This window comes from Marmota marmota, unplaced genomic scaffold (genome assembly GCF_001458135.2).
Source record: "Marmota marmota marmota unplaced genomic scaffold, marMar, whole genome shotgun sequence".
Taxonomy (NCBI): domain Eukaryota; kingdom Metazoa; phylum Chordata; class Mammalia; order Rodentia; family Sciuridae; genus Marmota; species Marmota marmota.
The window spans coordinates 322,828-339,588 of record NW_025999894.1 but is presented as its reverse complement, the minus strand read 5'-3'; the positions used below and the strand labels follow the sequence as shown (position 1 = coordinate 339,588).

Here is a 16,761-nt window from a genome sequence, read left to right as displayed (position 1 = left end):
GGGGGGGGGGTCTGTGAGGGAGGATGGGCAAGGGGTGGGGGGACTCAGATGCCCTGGGAGTGGAGATGAGGAAACAGGTTGCACCCTGGCTGAGGAGGAAGGAGGGAGGCAGCCTGGGCTTTCCCGTGGACAGATGGCTGCTCAGCTGCACGACCTGAGGAAAGTGGAAGCTGCCAAGAAGGAATTTGAGGAGTATGTGAGGCAGCAGGTAAGCCCCTGGGCCTACAGGGGAAGCTGGGGGCTGGCCAGCAGGGCCCACAGAGGGGAGGGGGCACCTGGGTCTCCTGATTAGGACACCTTTTCTCCTCCCCATTGACACAGGACATAGCCACCAAGCGCATCTTTTCTGCTCTCCGGGTCCTGCCTGACACCATGCGGAACCTCCTCTCCACCCAGAAGGACGCCATCTTGGCCCGCCATGGCGTGGCCTTACTGTGCAAGGAGAGAGAGCAGACCTTGGAGGCTCTGGAGGCTGAGCTGCAAGCCAAGGCCAAGGCCTTCATGGACTCCTACACTATGCGCTTCTGTGGCCATCTGGCTGCCGTGGGGGGTGCCGTAGGGGCCGGGCTCATGGGCCTAGCAGGGGGTGTGGTAGGTGCCGGCATGGCTGCAGCTGCGTTGGCTGCAGAGGCTGGGATGGTGGCAGCCGGGGCGGCAGTGGGAGCTACAGGGGCTGCCGTGGTTGGGGGTGGTGTGGGCGCTGGGCTGGCTGCCACTGTGGGCTGCATGGAGAAGGAGGAGGATGAAAGGGTGCTCGGAGGGGACCGAGAGCCCCTTCTCCAGGAAGAGTGACCAGCCTAGGACATGTTAAAGGGCAGGAGAGATGTGAAGTGGGGGAAGAAAGTAGTGGGGGGTGGGACCGATCCAGGGGTTCTGAGGGCCCCACAAGTACCATCCTGCCCCTGTTGAATGCTCAGTGTCCAGGTAGCTGGCTGAGCTGGGGACTCAGGATGGTTCCAGGAATCTGGAGGTGCTTCCTGTGGGTCAGGAGGCAGTACTTGGAGGCAGTGAATAGAGCATCGTGCCTGTGTCTGTAATGGTTGCTGATTTGCTGCCCTCCTAGTCCTAGGTAAACTTGACTCCTGTTTATTTCCTTGGACGATCCTGGATTATAGGAGGGTTGAGCAGATACCATCCTAGAAGTCTACCCCTGTCCTTTCCTAGATGGGAGAGGCCCCAGGATGATTGACCTTGATGTTCGGGAGGCAGGAGCACTAACAAGGGGCTGGGAGAGAGGAAGGGGATGCAGGACTGAGCCAAAGAGGCAGGGTATAAGAGAGAGGCCTAAACCCCTGAAGAGTCAGACTTGCTTTCAGGACTATTCCCATAGCTGCCGCAGCTGGATTAAGGTGTCTGCCTGCCCTCTGCTCTGTGGCTGGATGTCTGTCTGTGCATCCTGAGCCACCCTGCACCCAGCCCTCTCTGCAGGCCTCTCTTGGGCTTATGCCCTTTGTCAAGCCTATTCAGATGGAGAAGTGCCCATGTTCTTTGTGGAATGCCCTTACCACAATCCATTAAATGCCAAAGAATCACACTTCAATCGCATTCTGTGCTAATAAGTCTATGCCAGATTCTGTCAAAGTCTTGCAAAGGAAAACAAAGTGTGCAGATTCTATCCTTAAACAGACACTTTCTCCCCTGAGCTTGTGTGAGAGACCACTTTATTCCATCTTTGCAACTCCCTCAATGTCAGGCCCCACAAGGAACATGAGAGCGGGAACTTCTCCTTGAGGGATGTAAAGTCCTACTAGGAAGATTTTTGGGCTATTAAGCTGTAATGAATGCTGAGAACATGACCCTCTATTTTATTAAAAATAAAATGTGTGTATCTGAATGTCAGCTTCCCAGTATGTTACTGAAATAAGAATTCAGATCCTGGAGCACTTCAGGGCAGAAGGAGGCAAACCAAGGAGTTCCGTTATTGAAACTTGCAGATGGGAAAAGGGACACTAGAATTCAACAGCAATCTAACAAGTGATGGAGGTCCCTGCTTGGTGGTGCCAGAAGTGCTCAGAACAAAGGCCAAATGCATTGGCCACACCTTCGTTGGTTTGTCACTAGGACTTAGGGTCCTGATCTTGTCTTTCTTCTGAGTCAAAGCCCCTCAAGACCCTGCCAATACGCAGTCAGTTGCCATCTGTCTTAGCAGAGGGCCAAATAGAGGCCACAGCAGGGAAACTCTGGTTAAGACCCTGGAGGAAAGAGGAGCCAAGGACCCATTCTGTAGGGCTCAGCCAATTGAGAGTTCGCTGGCCTGATTCTCCCAACTCCAGCTCTGCATCTCAGAATGACAACAGTGGTCACTGCAACCAAACCCTACATTTTATGGATGAAAACCCAGAGCTGGGGCATCTCAGATAAGACTGTCCAGCTGGCCAATGAAACAGCAGGGGAATCCTAAAAGTCCAATCTGGTGCTATCCTCAGAAATCAAAAGACAATGCTGTGCTGTTAAGATCAGCTCTGCTGAAATTGAGATGCTCCTATTCAGATTCTTTTTCTGACTGGTCAGGCGCAGCTCTGGGAAACTGCGGAGGTGGCAGAGGTGGAAGATACGGTCTGGGACAGATGGCTTAACAGTTGAAGTTGCAGTTAACGGGCTGGGGACAAAATATATCATGCCAAGAAATCCCAAAGCTTAGATGGGGGATGAGTGGGTAAAGACAGATGAGGGTGGAATCAGGCAGGGTGGGGACAGGGTCTAGACTTTGTGTTGTGTTTGTAGAGAAAGGCTTTCTGGAAGCTTCTCTCTGAGTCCTTTCATTGTCATCTGGTGGACACATGAGCTACTAAGCCTCCCAGACTTTGGGGCTGGCAGGCTCAGGACTTGAGGGCCTCCAAGGACTCACAGAGGGAGGGTGTTGTGGTGCTAGAATTCTCCTCCCCCAGAAGCACTGGAAGGAAGTTCCGTGGTCAACTTCTTGTTCTCTGAACAGATGGGGTGAGGTTGGCTCAGCCAGAGAAGCTTCTGCCGTGATATGATGAGTAATATTCATTGGTATCTTCTGTCTTGTGCCTTATACCTTTCAAAGCATTTTCCCAAGTATCATCTCCCTTAAGCCTTAATCATCTCATGCAGTATGGAGAAGACAGGTTTATACAGAGGAGGACACTGAATCCCAGAGAAATGACGTGTCTCTGTTGAAACAACTAGTCAGAGATAAGCCGGGACTTGAACCCAAGACTTCTGATACTAACTCTTTTTCTCAGCAGAGCCCTCTCCCTGATTCTGACCTTGAATATGTGGCTTCTTAGGTGTGTGATTGCATTTTTCCTTTCTATAATGAAACACCCATGACTAAAGAAAAGAAGCTTTTTTTTTAGCTCACAGTTTTGGAGGTTCAAGGGTATGCAACAGCATTGGTGATTGGCATAACATGATGGGAGGGTGTGCAAGTTGGGGAGCTCACATAGCAGCCAGACAGGAAGCTGGGGAGAGACTGGGGTCCCATCAGAATTACATTAGTCACCTCTCTATTTTTGTGATGCTGGGTATTGAACCCAGGGCCTCACACATGAAGTGAGCACTCTTCCATTTAGCTATACTCTCGACCTCTTTCTAAAAAAATTATTTTGAGACAGGGTCTCACTAAGTTACCCAGGCTGCCCTTGAACTTGTGATCCTCTTGCATCAGCCTACCTGGGATTACAGGAATGTGTCACTATGCCTGGCTACATCAATCCTTTCTCAAGGCAGTGTCCCCAGGGCCCTATGCCTCACCTCTTAAAGGTCCCACCCCCTGATAACATCACCACACTGAGGACCAAGCCTCCAACACATGAACCTTTGGTGCCACACTTAAACCATATTAAAAAAATGGTATTGGGCTTTCATCTTTATATCTATAATTCACCAAGACTTCTATGATCGTAGTCTCCAAGATTCTCATGTGACAAGTTTCTGAATTAGAGATTTGGTGACTTACCTTGTAATCCTACTTCTGAGCCACCTTCATGTTGAAGATATCAGTTTCAAAAAGCAAACTAGACCAGCATCCTGAAATCCCTTGACCACACGGAGTGGGAGTCCCTATCTCCACTGACCTGCATCAAACCATGTGTTAAGCAAGAGAATATTCTCTCCATCAATGTGGAAAAGAAAGAAATAGTTCTGTTATTAAGCATGCATTTAGCCAGACCAGGATGTGTCACCCGCAGTGTGCTAATGAGATTACAAAGACAAAAGAAGTCCCCTCATTCATGTGGCCAAGCAGATGCAGACTGTGACATTCACGTTCTCATGCAGGAGGACTTGTCCTCAGGTGAGAGGATTTCATAGAATTGTTTGCTGCACATGTTGTCGTAGTTCACCCTAAATCATCTGGTCACTGGGATGGCTTTCTGTGATAATTAACTGCCTATTTATGAAAAGAAAAATAAGACATTTTGTATTAGACAAGCAGGTAATCAAAAAACCTTCCTTGATATTTAGACTTAGAAGAGATGGCTCCTAGTTCTTTGGAAAAAGTTCTGGGTTTTAATTCTGGCAAGAGGTTTATTTATCTCTTAAAAGTTTGCATAAATATCAAAGAATCAGAAGAACTGGTATTGTCTTTATGGCTTGCACCTCCACATGATTACCTGCTTCAACACAGTCTGCCTTCTGTAACTGAATCTATACTTGCCTGTTTTGGTTCCTCTGATGATTGTATTGAATAAGCCTTTTAAAACAGTCCCCTTAGTAAGCACACTCCATGATGGGAGATCCCAGGGGTCTCAATTCCAATCATGAAGACGAGTAGCCCCTCAGGCATTTTGTGATACATTTAGGGCTTGAGTATTGGGATGCAATATTAGTTACATTCCCCCCAAATTATTTATGAAGATGGTCCCACCGTCATTCTGCCAACAATCAGATCATGGACTTGTGAGTCCAGACCACGTCCATCTTGGGAATACAATATGGCGTCAATAGGCACCATTTCTGGGAGTACAGAAAGAAAAAACAGTGTTATAAATAATTTTTTGTTTTCATAGAAAATTGTGAGTCTTAAAGTAATTGAAATCATTGCTTCTTGAATAAGTCATTCTAGGCTTTGGATAAATGTCCCCCAAAGCCCACTTTAAAGGCTTAGTCCTCAGCTTAGAGTGTTATTGGGAGGTCCTGAAACTTCTAAGAGATGGGTTCAACTGGGAGGAAGTTAGGTCGCTGGGGCTGTATACCCTTGAAGGGGATATCGGGAGACCCTCTGTTCCTCGGATTTTAATATCTCTGACCAAAATACCTGACACAAAGACCTTGGAGGAGGAAAGATTTATTTTGGCTCACAGTTTCAGAGATTTCAGCCCACAGTACAGTTTCCATTGCTGTGGTCTGCAGTGAGGCCGGACATTATGGGTGAAGGGCATGGCAGAAGACAGCTGCTCACCTCATGACAGTCAGGATGCAGAGAGAGAGAGAGAGAGGGGAAGCGACCAGGAAGAAGATAAACCCTTCTAGATCATGCCCCCAGTCATCTACTTCCTCCAGCGAGGTCCTGCCTTCTAGTAGTTCATTCAGTTATCATCACTGAGGTCAGCCACCATGATCCAATCACTTCCCAAAAGCCACACCTCTGAACACATGAAATTTGTGGGGGGGTGGCATTTCAGATCCAAATCACAACAGACTCCTACACCTTCCTCTGTTTCACTTCCTGGCCTCCATGAGGGGAGAAGTTTTGCCTCACTACATGCTCTGCACTGATTGTATTGCTTTACCCCAGGCCCAAAAGCAAGGAGCCAACCACCTATGAACAGAAACCTCTGAAACTGTGAGCCAAAATAAAGATTTAAAAAAAAAAACAGAAAAAAGCTTGCCGTTTCTGCCTTCATTTTTTAAAAAAAATTGTAGGTGGACAAAATACCTGCACTTTATCCACTTATATGTGGTGCTAAGGATGGAACCTAGGGCCTCAGACATGCTAGGCCAGCTCTTCACCACTAGCTCCAAACTTTCTTTCTTATAAGTTGGTTTTTCTCAGAAATCATGTTACAATAATGGAAAGCTATCTAACCCTGGCTATGATAACAGTAAGTTCATTAGAATGGCTCTTTTTAGTTGAGTTCAGTTTTGATATTAGTTATTTGAGGAAAATACAAGTCTCAGGTCCTTTAGGGAAATCCAGTCCTGTCCTCCTGGGTTGTTTCATGGAAAGCATTAATCCAACAGAATTTTTCTTTCCATTTGATAGACACATCCAGATGCTTGAAAGAGTCCCTTTCAGTGTGATGACGGACCATCATTCCTCTGGAGCACCTTTATGTTCCTGAAATATCCCCATTGGTTGATAAGAGTGGCAGACTTCCCCTGGCCTGTCCTTCTGGGTCCTTCCGACTTGTCTCAGGGTTTCCAGGGAAGAGAGAAGCTCTTTGAAGTACTGAACATGATCATGAGAGGCTTTGGCTAAATTGGGCATAGGATATGATCTCAGACCCAAATTCATAGGCCTGCCAGACAAAAGTTCAAAGGATCAGACTGTGCTTGCTTGCAGGGCTCACTCTTATTTTTAACAAGGCTACTGGTCAAACGCTGGGCCATTTTAACCCAGGGAACATTTCTGAATGAACTTTTTAGAGTCCAATTTATCTGATCCAGAGGACAGAGGGTGACAGGAAGTGGATAACATGAGTTACATCGTTACTGAATGACAGTGAACCTCAGGCCACTTGGACACCCTACAGAAAACAAAGTCTCTCACCTTTCGTATGCCTTGAGTCTATGGAATCTACCTGTAACCCGGTCTCTGGTGAAGTTGGTCAAAGAAGAACTTTCTGCCTTGGACCTCAGGTAAAGAATCCTATACCTGAAGAATCCTGCTGACTAACAACATGTGTCTTGCGTAATTTGGATAATGCCATCTATTCAATAGGTATGATAGGGGTCCAGTGACTTTAAATTTCTTGTTAAGGATTATTTTGTTGATGATACAATATTACTAATCCAACAAATGTAAACCGCAGTACAGGTATTTTTAAAACTAATTCGCATGGTCCAGTTAAGATTTTTTTAGACCCTTTCTCACCCTGTTTGTCCAATTCCTTTTGTGATGCACATTTTGAAAATGAACAAAAGTCAGTTGTATTTAAAGTGGGACTTCTACCTGTGGGGTCTTTCACATTCGAACAGCAGCAGTCTTTCCAGCTCTACAGCAAAATCCTCTCCTTTAGAAATGGCACCATTTTGTCCCATGTAAAAGCTGCTGCAGTGGGTGATGAATTGTTAGCCTGGAGACATTTAGCTCTTAATTTTCTGTATATGTTAGCTCCTGTCAAAGTCAAGAATCCCCCCTTTCCCCCCAAATTTCCCCTGTTGCGTGACAGATTCTAAATAGATATCACCACTAGTATGCAGATTTGTGTTAAGCCCCGATCCTAGAGTAGCAGATCTAGTAACTGTTATCAATTAACTTGGTTTATGCTGATTTAATTTCAGGTAAAACCTAAGCATTTAGGATTTTATGGGGAGCCATTACAGTACAGGAAGACTTGAGTTGGCCATTTTCATCCTGTTCATGATCCATCATTTTACAAAAGTAAAATAAATGTAAAGCTCTCTATAGTTTTGTTGTTTTTTTTTTTTGTTATTCTAGAATCAGGCAACTCTTCATTCTATAAGATCATACACTTAACATTGTTCCAAAGTTAAGTGTATGAAATTCAAATCTGAGGATTTAATCATTTTTCTTCACTCTTCTTTCTCTTTGTTCATAGATTTTGCATAAATTCTAAGAGATCACTAACTCTTTTTTCTGCCAATTCAAATCAGTTGAGGGCTGGGGATTTAGCTTAGCTGGAGAATACTTGCCTTAGCATATGGAAAGTCCTGGGCTCCATCACTAACACTACAAAAACAAAATAAAACAAAACAACAAAACAAATCTGTGGAGCTCATCTAGGAAGTTTTAAATTTCAGATACTGTACTTTTTAACTCCAGAGTTTCCATTATGGTTCTTTAAAAAATACTTCTATCTCTTTATTGATTATTTTTTATTTGATGCAACATTGCCATTATAGCATCCTTTGCTTATCTCCTGCAATGGTCCTTCTTCCTGTGCCCAGTCAATGATAAGTTTTAGAGCTGAGCAAATTATCCAAGTGTGGAAATAGCTGAAGACCATATCTCATCTAATAGGATATCTTGCTTTTGGGGGACTCTTAGTGCATCTAAGATGTCGTTACATTCATAACCCTTTGGAGCTTTGAAACATCCAACGTTTAATGTATGGTTTATCTTTGTCGCTATGCTTCTACTTAAGAGGAAATTCTAGCCATTTACTAGCACAAAATGCCAACTTCTTTCTTCTTTACTGAGAAAAGCTGCCTCTTTATTTTCTTTGATTTCTCCTCTCATCCTAAACTTTGGGATATGAATAGTCTCTTCAACAAATTGTGCTAGAACAACTAGATACCTACAAATGAAAGACTGCATGGGAGTTAAAGCTAAAAACTCTTAGAAGAAAAAGTAGGAAAACTTCATGACCATGAGTTTGGCAATGGGTTTGGAGAAAAGCCAGTGTGAATGTAACACATCATCTTGATTTCCTGTTCTCATGAACTGTAGCCTCATAAGCCCCATCCCAGCTGCTGTACAAAGTCTAAAAACAGTGCTTTGTGATCATTTGTGTGCATTCATGAGTCATCTCAATAGAACCCATTCGGTACAAATAGAACCTACTTTTTTTAACCCTGAAATATTTAAACAAAGGAATGTTTTGACTCTATTTTTTTTTTTTTATGGTGCTAGGGATTGAACCCAGGGCCTTGCACATGCTAGGAAAGTGCTTTACCCCTGAACTTTACCCTCAGCCCCTTCACTCAATATTTATGTAGGAAAAGATTTGACTTGGAATTTCAACAGCAGTAATCCTTTCGGCAAGAATTCTCCATAATTAGCTATTAGTAATCACATTAAATTCTTAATGCATTCTCAGTAGATTCAGATTAAAATATTTACATCTTTTCACTTCAATGTTTTTGCTGGTGAGTTTATGTCGGTAATCTTTCCCGAACCATTTCAGGTCTTCTGGGCATCTCATCTTGACTCATGTAGCTCTGGAGAGCTACTGTGCACTTAACGAATTTGGAATCTGAGAGCATCCACGTTTCATTCATGTATTTCATGCTTGTCCTGTCCCAGGGCTGGGCTTCCACTTGATGCTGTGGAAATGCCCCATGATAAAGCCCACACAGTTACACCCATGCTCCTTATTGTGTGACTGAGTATGGTCAGCATTGTATGACTTGTGTGGGATCACAGAATGGCTGGGCATCATGGGATCTGTGAGAATCTGTGGTGAATACGGGTAATCAGATTTTATGCATGTAATTAGAGTACTTTCAGATTATGGATTATCAGAATACATGTATGGTGGAAAGGTTCATGGGTTTTGGAATCTGAGTGTGTGTTATCAGCACTTGGTTGTGTTTGAAGTGTGTGTGATCATTGTGGGATGTGTGCACAAGCAGTCTGTGTACAGAAGTGGATTTGAGTAACAGAGTTGTTTAGTTTTTTTTTTTTTTTTAAACATGGTGCTGGGAATGGAACCCAGTGCCTCACACATGCTAGATGAGCACTCTACCACTGAGCCACAACCCCAGCCCCTGCTAATTTTAATTTTAGAAGAAATACCTAAGTGTAGAGCTGCTAGCTCCAATAATTACAAGTTTTTACATTTGACGAATATAGCTACATTATCCTACAAAAAAATTTTTGCCAGCCAGTTGGCCATGGTACCATTGGGTGTGCTGGGCCTGGGACCCTGGCCCTTGTCAAGGCCTCTTTAGGCTTCGGGTTACAGTTAGAGACTCCAGTGGGACTAACAATGAAGATGGTGGTTCTGGGAGTGAAGTTGGACCAGTCTTTCAGTTGAAGATTTTCCTGGCCTCTCACTGATGCCTCCTCATTGGTAACTTTGACCTTGGGCACATTCCCATAGCCTTCTGTGGTCCTCAGTTTGCTCATTAGCAGATGCAATGTTGGTCTAGTCACTTCACTCCTTCAGCAGTCATTGAGTATGCAGGTGCTGAGCTCCTCTAGACATCAAGCTCTGTGTATCTTGCTACCTGGTACCATCTCTAGGTGCAAAGAGAGAAGGGAGAGAAAGGGGATATATGTTGTCTTTTACTGGGGTGTTGGTCATGACATGCATACAATGATATCATCTTTTTTTCAGGATGGGCTGATGTGTAGATGAGAGAGGCAAAAGTGGGGCAAGTCCTGGGGTCCCTTCATGGGTCTCTTTTTCCTGAGGTGGTATGATGATCCTTTTTGGAAGAAGGGAGGTCACTACTACTTTCTCATCAAGCCCCTGATCTTGTCGGGTTTGAGCTGGAATACTGGGAGCCGATATATTACAGAATACAGATTCACACTCTGGATTGAGAAGCCAAGGGTAAGCAGACTGTGTCTTACCTGGTGGCCAGGTCAAATCTAGGCAACTGAAAGAACCTGGGCAGGTGATAGCTCCACTGCAGACCAAAGATCTCGGCTCCAGTATTGATTTGGAGTGAGGTAGATGTTTTACATTCTGAACAGAATTCAGGTACTTGATTTCCTTCCGAATAAACCTCCTCCCCTGAAGCTCGCCCACAGGTGCTGGTACAGATTTGTTTCTCCAGTGTAGAGTCCAATCTCTGAAAACCAGAATTGAAATAGTCACCATTATATCTTCACTGTCAGCTGCCCGTGTAAGGCTGTGACCTATAAATGAGGACGTGTCTGTCCTGTTCTTCATTTTCCAACTCAGTTAATGTTGCTACTGCTCTGTCTTTTCTGAAATTCAGAAATTGAGGGTTTCCAGTAACACAGTTGACGCAAGGGATCAGCATTTACGGTGCCCATGTTGGGGACACCTGGCTGTTGCCTCATGCACATATCTAGAGTTTCCCAGGGTCAATTTCTTCCCATTCAGTCATCAGCTCCATCAATGAATATAAATTGTATTGTCCACAGTCACATTCAACATCCCAACTTCCATTCAGTCATCAGCTCCATCAATGAATATAAATTGTATTGTCCACAGTCACATTCAACATCCTAACAGCAAAACATTGATTTCTCCCATCTCCTAGTTCCTTCCTTTCCTCTCTCCCCTTCTGCTGGAATTTTCCTTTATTGTGGTGGAAAACACATAAACATATCCTCTTAACAATTTTAAGTGTGCATTACAGTACTTTTAGCTACATTCACATTGTTATACAACAGATCTCTAGAATTTGTTCATCTTGCAAAACTGACACTCTGTACCCACTGGGTACACATTGAACAACTCCCCATTTCTCTCACTCCCCAGCTCCTGGCAATCACCATTTGACTTTCCATTTCTATGAATTTTACTCAAGATACCTCATATAAGTGGATTGCATAGTATGTGTCTTGCTGTGGTTGGTTTATTTCACTTAGCATAATATCCTTAAAGTTTATATGTGTTTTATTTATTTTTATTTATTTTACAGTAGAATGCATTTGACATATTGTACAGAAATGGAGCACAACTTCTCATTCCTCTGGCTATCCACGGTGCAGAGTCACTCCAGTAGTGTAGTCATACATGTATATAGGGTAATAATGTCTTGTCTCATTTTACCATTCTTCCCATCTCCATGTCTCCAATCCTCCACTCACTCCCCTCTACACAAACCAAAGTTCTTTCATTCTTCTATATCTCTCTGACCTACAATGAATCAGTATCACTTATTCCACTTATCAGAGAAAACATTCAGTATTTGTTTTTTTGTGATTGGCTTATTTCACTTATCATGATATTCTCTAGTTCCATCCATTTACCTGCAAATGCCATAATTTCATTCTTCTTTAAAACTGAGTAATATTCCATATATGTACCACATTTTCTGTATCCACTCATCTGTTGAAAGAGTATCTAGGTTGGTTCCATAGCTTGGCTATTGTGCATTGAGCTACTATAAACATTGATGTGGCTGCATCACTGTAGAATGCTGATTTTAAGTCCTTTGGGTATAAACTGAGGAGTAGGATAGCTGGATCAAATGATGGATCCATTCCAAGTTTTCTGAAGTATCTCCATACTGTTTTTCATAGTGGTTGCACCAATTTGAAAGTCCCACCAGCAATCTATGAGTGTACCTTTTCCCCCACATCCTTGCCAACACTTATTATTGCTTGTATTCTTGATAATCACCATTACGACTGGAGTGAGATGAAATCTTAGAGTAGTTTTGATTTGCATTTCTCTAATCGATAAAGATGACGAACATTTTTTCATATGTTTATCGATCAATTGTATTTCTTCTTCTGTTTAGTTCCTTACCCATTTATTGATTGGGTTATTTGTTTTTTTGGTGTTAGTTTTTTTGAGTTCTCTATATATCCTGTAGGAATATGTTCTCCTCCTGGGGAATGAGATTAATCAAATTACATTATTTGCATATGCAAATATATTGCAATGAATCCCACTATTATGCATAATTATAATGTGCCCCCAAAATAAAATAAATTTAAATAAATTTAAGATTCAAATAAATGGAAAAACATCCTGTATTCATGGGTTGGAATATAATATTGTTTAAAAATGCCCATACTACTCAACACAATCTATATAATTTATGCAGTTCCTATCAAAATCCCAACAGAATTAATGCTCTATCTGAGGTTCCTGCAGTAAATATTTTTAAAATTATGTTGTTTTTCTTTTTTTGCTATTGAGTTGTAGGAGTGTTTTATTCCACATATTAACCCTTTATCTTATATATGGTTTGCAAATATTTTCTCCCATTCCATAGGCCTCTTTGTTCCCTGCTGCATAGAAGTTTATAAATTGAGTGTAGTCCCAGTTGTCTATTTTTTTGCTTTTGTTATCTGAGCTTTTGGTGTCATATCCAAGAAATCAATGTTCATTCCAATGCCATGAAGCCTCTCCTGTTTTTTCCTAGGAGCTGAAAAAATATTTTTTATTTATGATGCTGGGGATTGAACCCAGGACCTTATGCGTACTAGGCAAATACTTTACCACTAAGTTACACTCCTAACTTTTCCTCAGGAATTATGTTTAGGTCTTTAATACACTTGGAATTGATTTTCACAATATAAGATATGGATCTGTCTTCCTTCGTTTTAAATATAGATTTCCAGGTTTCCCAGCACCATTTGTTAAAGGTACTATCTTTTCCTTATTATGCATTCTTGGTACTCCTTTGGAAGATGATTTGACCACATTTGAGAGGTTTTTTCTGGGCTCTCTATTCTGTTCATTTGGCTTTTTTGCCAATAACATTACTCTAGCTTTGTAATGTTTTGAATCAGGAATTGTGAAGCCACCAGCTTTAGCTTTCTTTCTCAAAGCTGTTTTGGTTGTTAAGGGTCCTTTGTAGTTCCACACGAATTTTAGGATTTTTTCCTATTTTTTTAAAAAAATTCTGCTGGGATTTTATAGGAACTGCATAAATTATATAGATTGTTTTGAGTATTATGGGCATTTTAAACAATATTACCTTCCAACCCATGAATACAGAATGTTTTTCCACTTATTTGAATCTTTAATTTATTTAAATTTATTTTATTTTTTGGACACATTATAATTATGCATAATAATGGGTTTCATTGCAATATATTTGCACATGCACATAACATAATTTGATCAATTTCATTCCCCAGAATCTTTTCTTTCCTTCCCCTCCTTCCTGTGTCTTTAATTCTTTCAGCAATATTTTGTATTTTTCAGTGTATTAAGTCTCTTAACTCCTTGATTAAGTTTTTTCTTGAGGGGAAGGGAGGGGGCAGGGGGTTAGAAATGATGGTGGAATGAGATGGACATCATTATCCTAAGTACATATATGAAGACACAAATGGTGTGAATATACTTTGTATACCACCAGAGATGTGAAAAGCTGTGCTCTATATGTGTAATATGAATTGCAATTCATTCTGCTGTCATCTATAACAAATTAGAATAAAAAATTTTTATAAAAATTTATTCTTAAGTACTTTATTATTTTTGATGTTATAGTAAATGAGATGGTTTTCTTGATTTCAGTTTTGGATTATTTGTTGCTAGTGCATAGACAAAACTGGTTTTTGAGTGTTGGTTTTATATTCTGCAACTTTATTCAATTTGTTAATTCATACAGGGTTTTTCATGTAATCTTTAGGGTTTTCTGCATATAAGATTAAACCATCTGTGAACAGAAATAATTTCACTTCCTTTCCAATTTGTATGTTCCATTCTCTTCTTTTTCTTTCCTTTTGCTCTTTCTAGAACTTCTAGTTATGTTGAACAGAAGTCGTGAGAGTGGACACTGTTGCTTTCTTCAGGGTCTTAAAGGAAAACTTTCAGTTCTTCGCTATGGGGTATAAAGTTAGCTGTGGGTTTTTCATGTGCACCTTTCATTATGTTGGGATAGTTTCATTCTAGTCCTAGATTTTTGAGTGGGTTTATGGTGAGAAGGTATTGAATTTTGTCAAACTCTTTTTTTTTTCCCATCAGTTGAGATGATCACATTTTTGTTCTTCCTGTGTCAATGTTCTATATTACATTAATTGATTTTCATATGTTGAGCCATCCTTACATCCCAGGGATAAATTACACTTGATGGTTTGCATAACCAATTAATGTTCTATTGAATTCAGTTTGTTAGTATTTGGTGAGGATCTTTGCAACAATGTTCACTGGGTAGATTGGTCTGTACTTTTCTTTTTCTGAAGTATCTTTGGCTTTCATATCAGAGTAATGCTGGCCTCTAAAAATGAGTTTTGAATTATATCCATATCTTAAAAAATTTTTTTTGCAAGAGTTTGAAAATGATTGGCCTGGATTTTTTAAATGTCTGGTAGAATTCTCTATTGAAGCCATCTAGTCCAGGGCTTTTCTTTGTTGGGGAATTTTTGATTATTTGATGATGTATCCTTCCTAGTTATAGGTCTGTTCAGATTTTTCTATCTTTTCATGATCCAGTCTCAGTAGGATTCATGTTTCTAGGAATTGATGCATTTCTTCTATGTTAGACAATTTGTTAGACTGTAATTGTTCAGAGTAGTTGCTATGGTTTCCACAAATGTCAGGTACTGGAAACATGTTTCCCAGTGCCACAGTATTGAGAGGTGGAATTTGTGATTGATTTAATTGAAGTACTTACTATGGAGATTACAGGAAATATTTTTTCGCAGTCCATTTTAAACTGTTAATAAGTTAACCACAACTACTTACAAAAACTTGACTCCTAGCTGGGTGTGGTGGCACACGCCTCTAATCCCAGCTACTTGGGAGACTCAGGCAGCAGGACTGGGAGTTCAAAGCCAGCCTCAGCAACTTAGGGAGAACCGGTCTCAGATTAAAAAACAAAAAGGGCTGGAGATGTGGCTCAGTCCTTAAGGGCCCCTGGCTTCAATCCCCAGTATAAAACAAATAAAACAAAACTCTACTCCTTTGCATCTTCCCTACGCTATGTTATCAGTGTCACAAACTACATCTTTTTTATATTTTGTCTCTATTAACATAGTTTTGTAGTTTTAAAAAAATTCTTTTACCTTTTAAAATCTGTACTAGAATGAAAGATTATTTATTACAGTTTTGCAAGATCTTGTATTTGTCTTGTTTATTTACTTTTACTGAGACTTATGTTTTCATATGCTTTTATGTTGCTGTGTGGTATATTTTTATTTGAAGAGCTCTCATTAGCAATTTTTTTTTTTGTCAGAAAGATCTAGGGGTCATTAACTCCCTCAGGGTTTGTTTATCTGGCAAGGTCCTAATTTCTCTTCCAGTTTTTTGAAGGACAGTTTTGCTGGGCATAGTGTTTGTGATTGGCATTTTTATCCTCCTTGAGCATTTTGAATGTATCACTCTTCTTTTTTCTACTTGTAAAGTTTCTGCTGAGAAGCTCACTATGTTCTAATCAGAGTTTCCTTGTCTATGACATCACCTCTCTTTTTGACTTTTGAAAGTTCTCATCATAATATGTTTTGGTGTAATCTCTTTGGGGTCATCCTGGTCGGAGTCCTTTGACCTTCTAAAATTTTGGCGTCCACTTCTTTTGTCAGATTTGGGAAGTTTTTAGCCATTATTTCTTCAGCTAAGATCACTCATGCTTTGTCCTTCTCTTCTGGAAATCCCGTTACATGTACATTGGCCTGCTTGATGATGTCCCTTAAGTCCTTTAGGCTTTCTTTACTTTTCTTTATTCATTTTTTTTCTCTCCCAACTCAATAATTATCAAATGAGTTGTCTTTAAGTTTGCTGATTCTTTCTTTTGCTTGATCAAGTCTGTTCTTAAACCTGTATGGTGATTTTTTTTTCTAATTCAGTTATTGTATTTTTCAGCTCCAGAATTTCTGTCTGGTTCTTTTATATTGTTTTTGTTTCTTTGTTAATACTCTCATTTGTTCATGTATCATTTCCCTGATTTAAAAAAATTTTTTTTAGTTGTAGTTGGACACAATACCTTTATTTATTTATTTTTATGTGGTGCTGAGGATTGAACCCAGGGCCTCACACATGCTAGGCGAGCACTCTACCACTGAACCACAACCCCAGCCCCCATTTCCCTGATTCTTAATTGTCTGAGTTTTCTTAAAGATCATGAAGCTTGAGACAATCAATTTGACGACTTTGTCACGTAGTTCATAGATGGCCATTTCTTTGGGGTTGCCTTCTAGAGATTTATTTTTTCCCTTTGTATGGGCTAGGTTTCCCTGTGTGTGTGTGTGTGTGTGTGTGCGCACACGCACATGGACATATGCACACCTTGTGATTTTTGCTGAGTTTTAAGCATTTGAAGAAACAACCACCTCTCCCAGTCTTTACAGAG

General features: G+C 41.0%; 2 protein-coding genes across 2 annotated transcripts in view; both read left to right on the top strand.

Annotated features, from left to right (window-relative positions):
* Window positions 1-1,834, top strand: part of Rnf112 (ring finger protein 112) — a 5,890-nt gene extending 4,056 nt beyond the window's left edge. The window contains exons 13-14 of the mRNA XM_015503527.2: window positions 134-208; window positions 322-1,834. Coding sequence (XP_015359013.1) covers window positions 134-208; window positions 322-792 — 546 coding nt within the window. The 3' untranslated portion in view covers window positions 793-1,834. The remainder of the gene's footprint in view (window positions 1-133; window positions 209-321) is intronic.
* LOC107157133 (multidrug and toxin extrusion protein 1) overlaps window positions 1-16,761 on the top strand; it is a 612,661-nt gene that overhangs the window by 483,808 nt on the left and 112,092 nt on the right. The gene's annotated exons all lie outside the window — the stretch shown is intronic.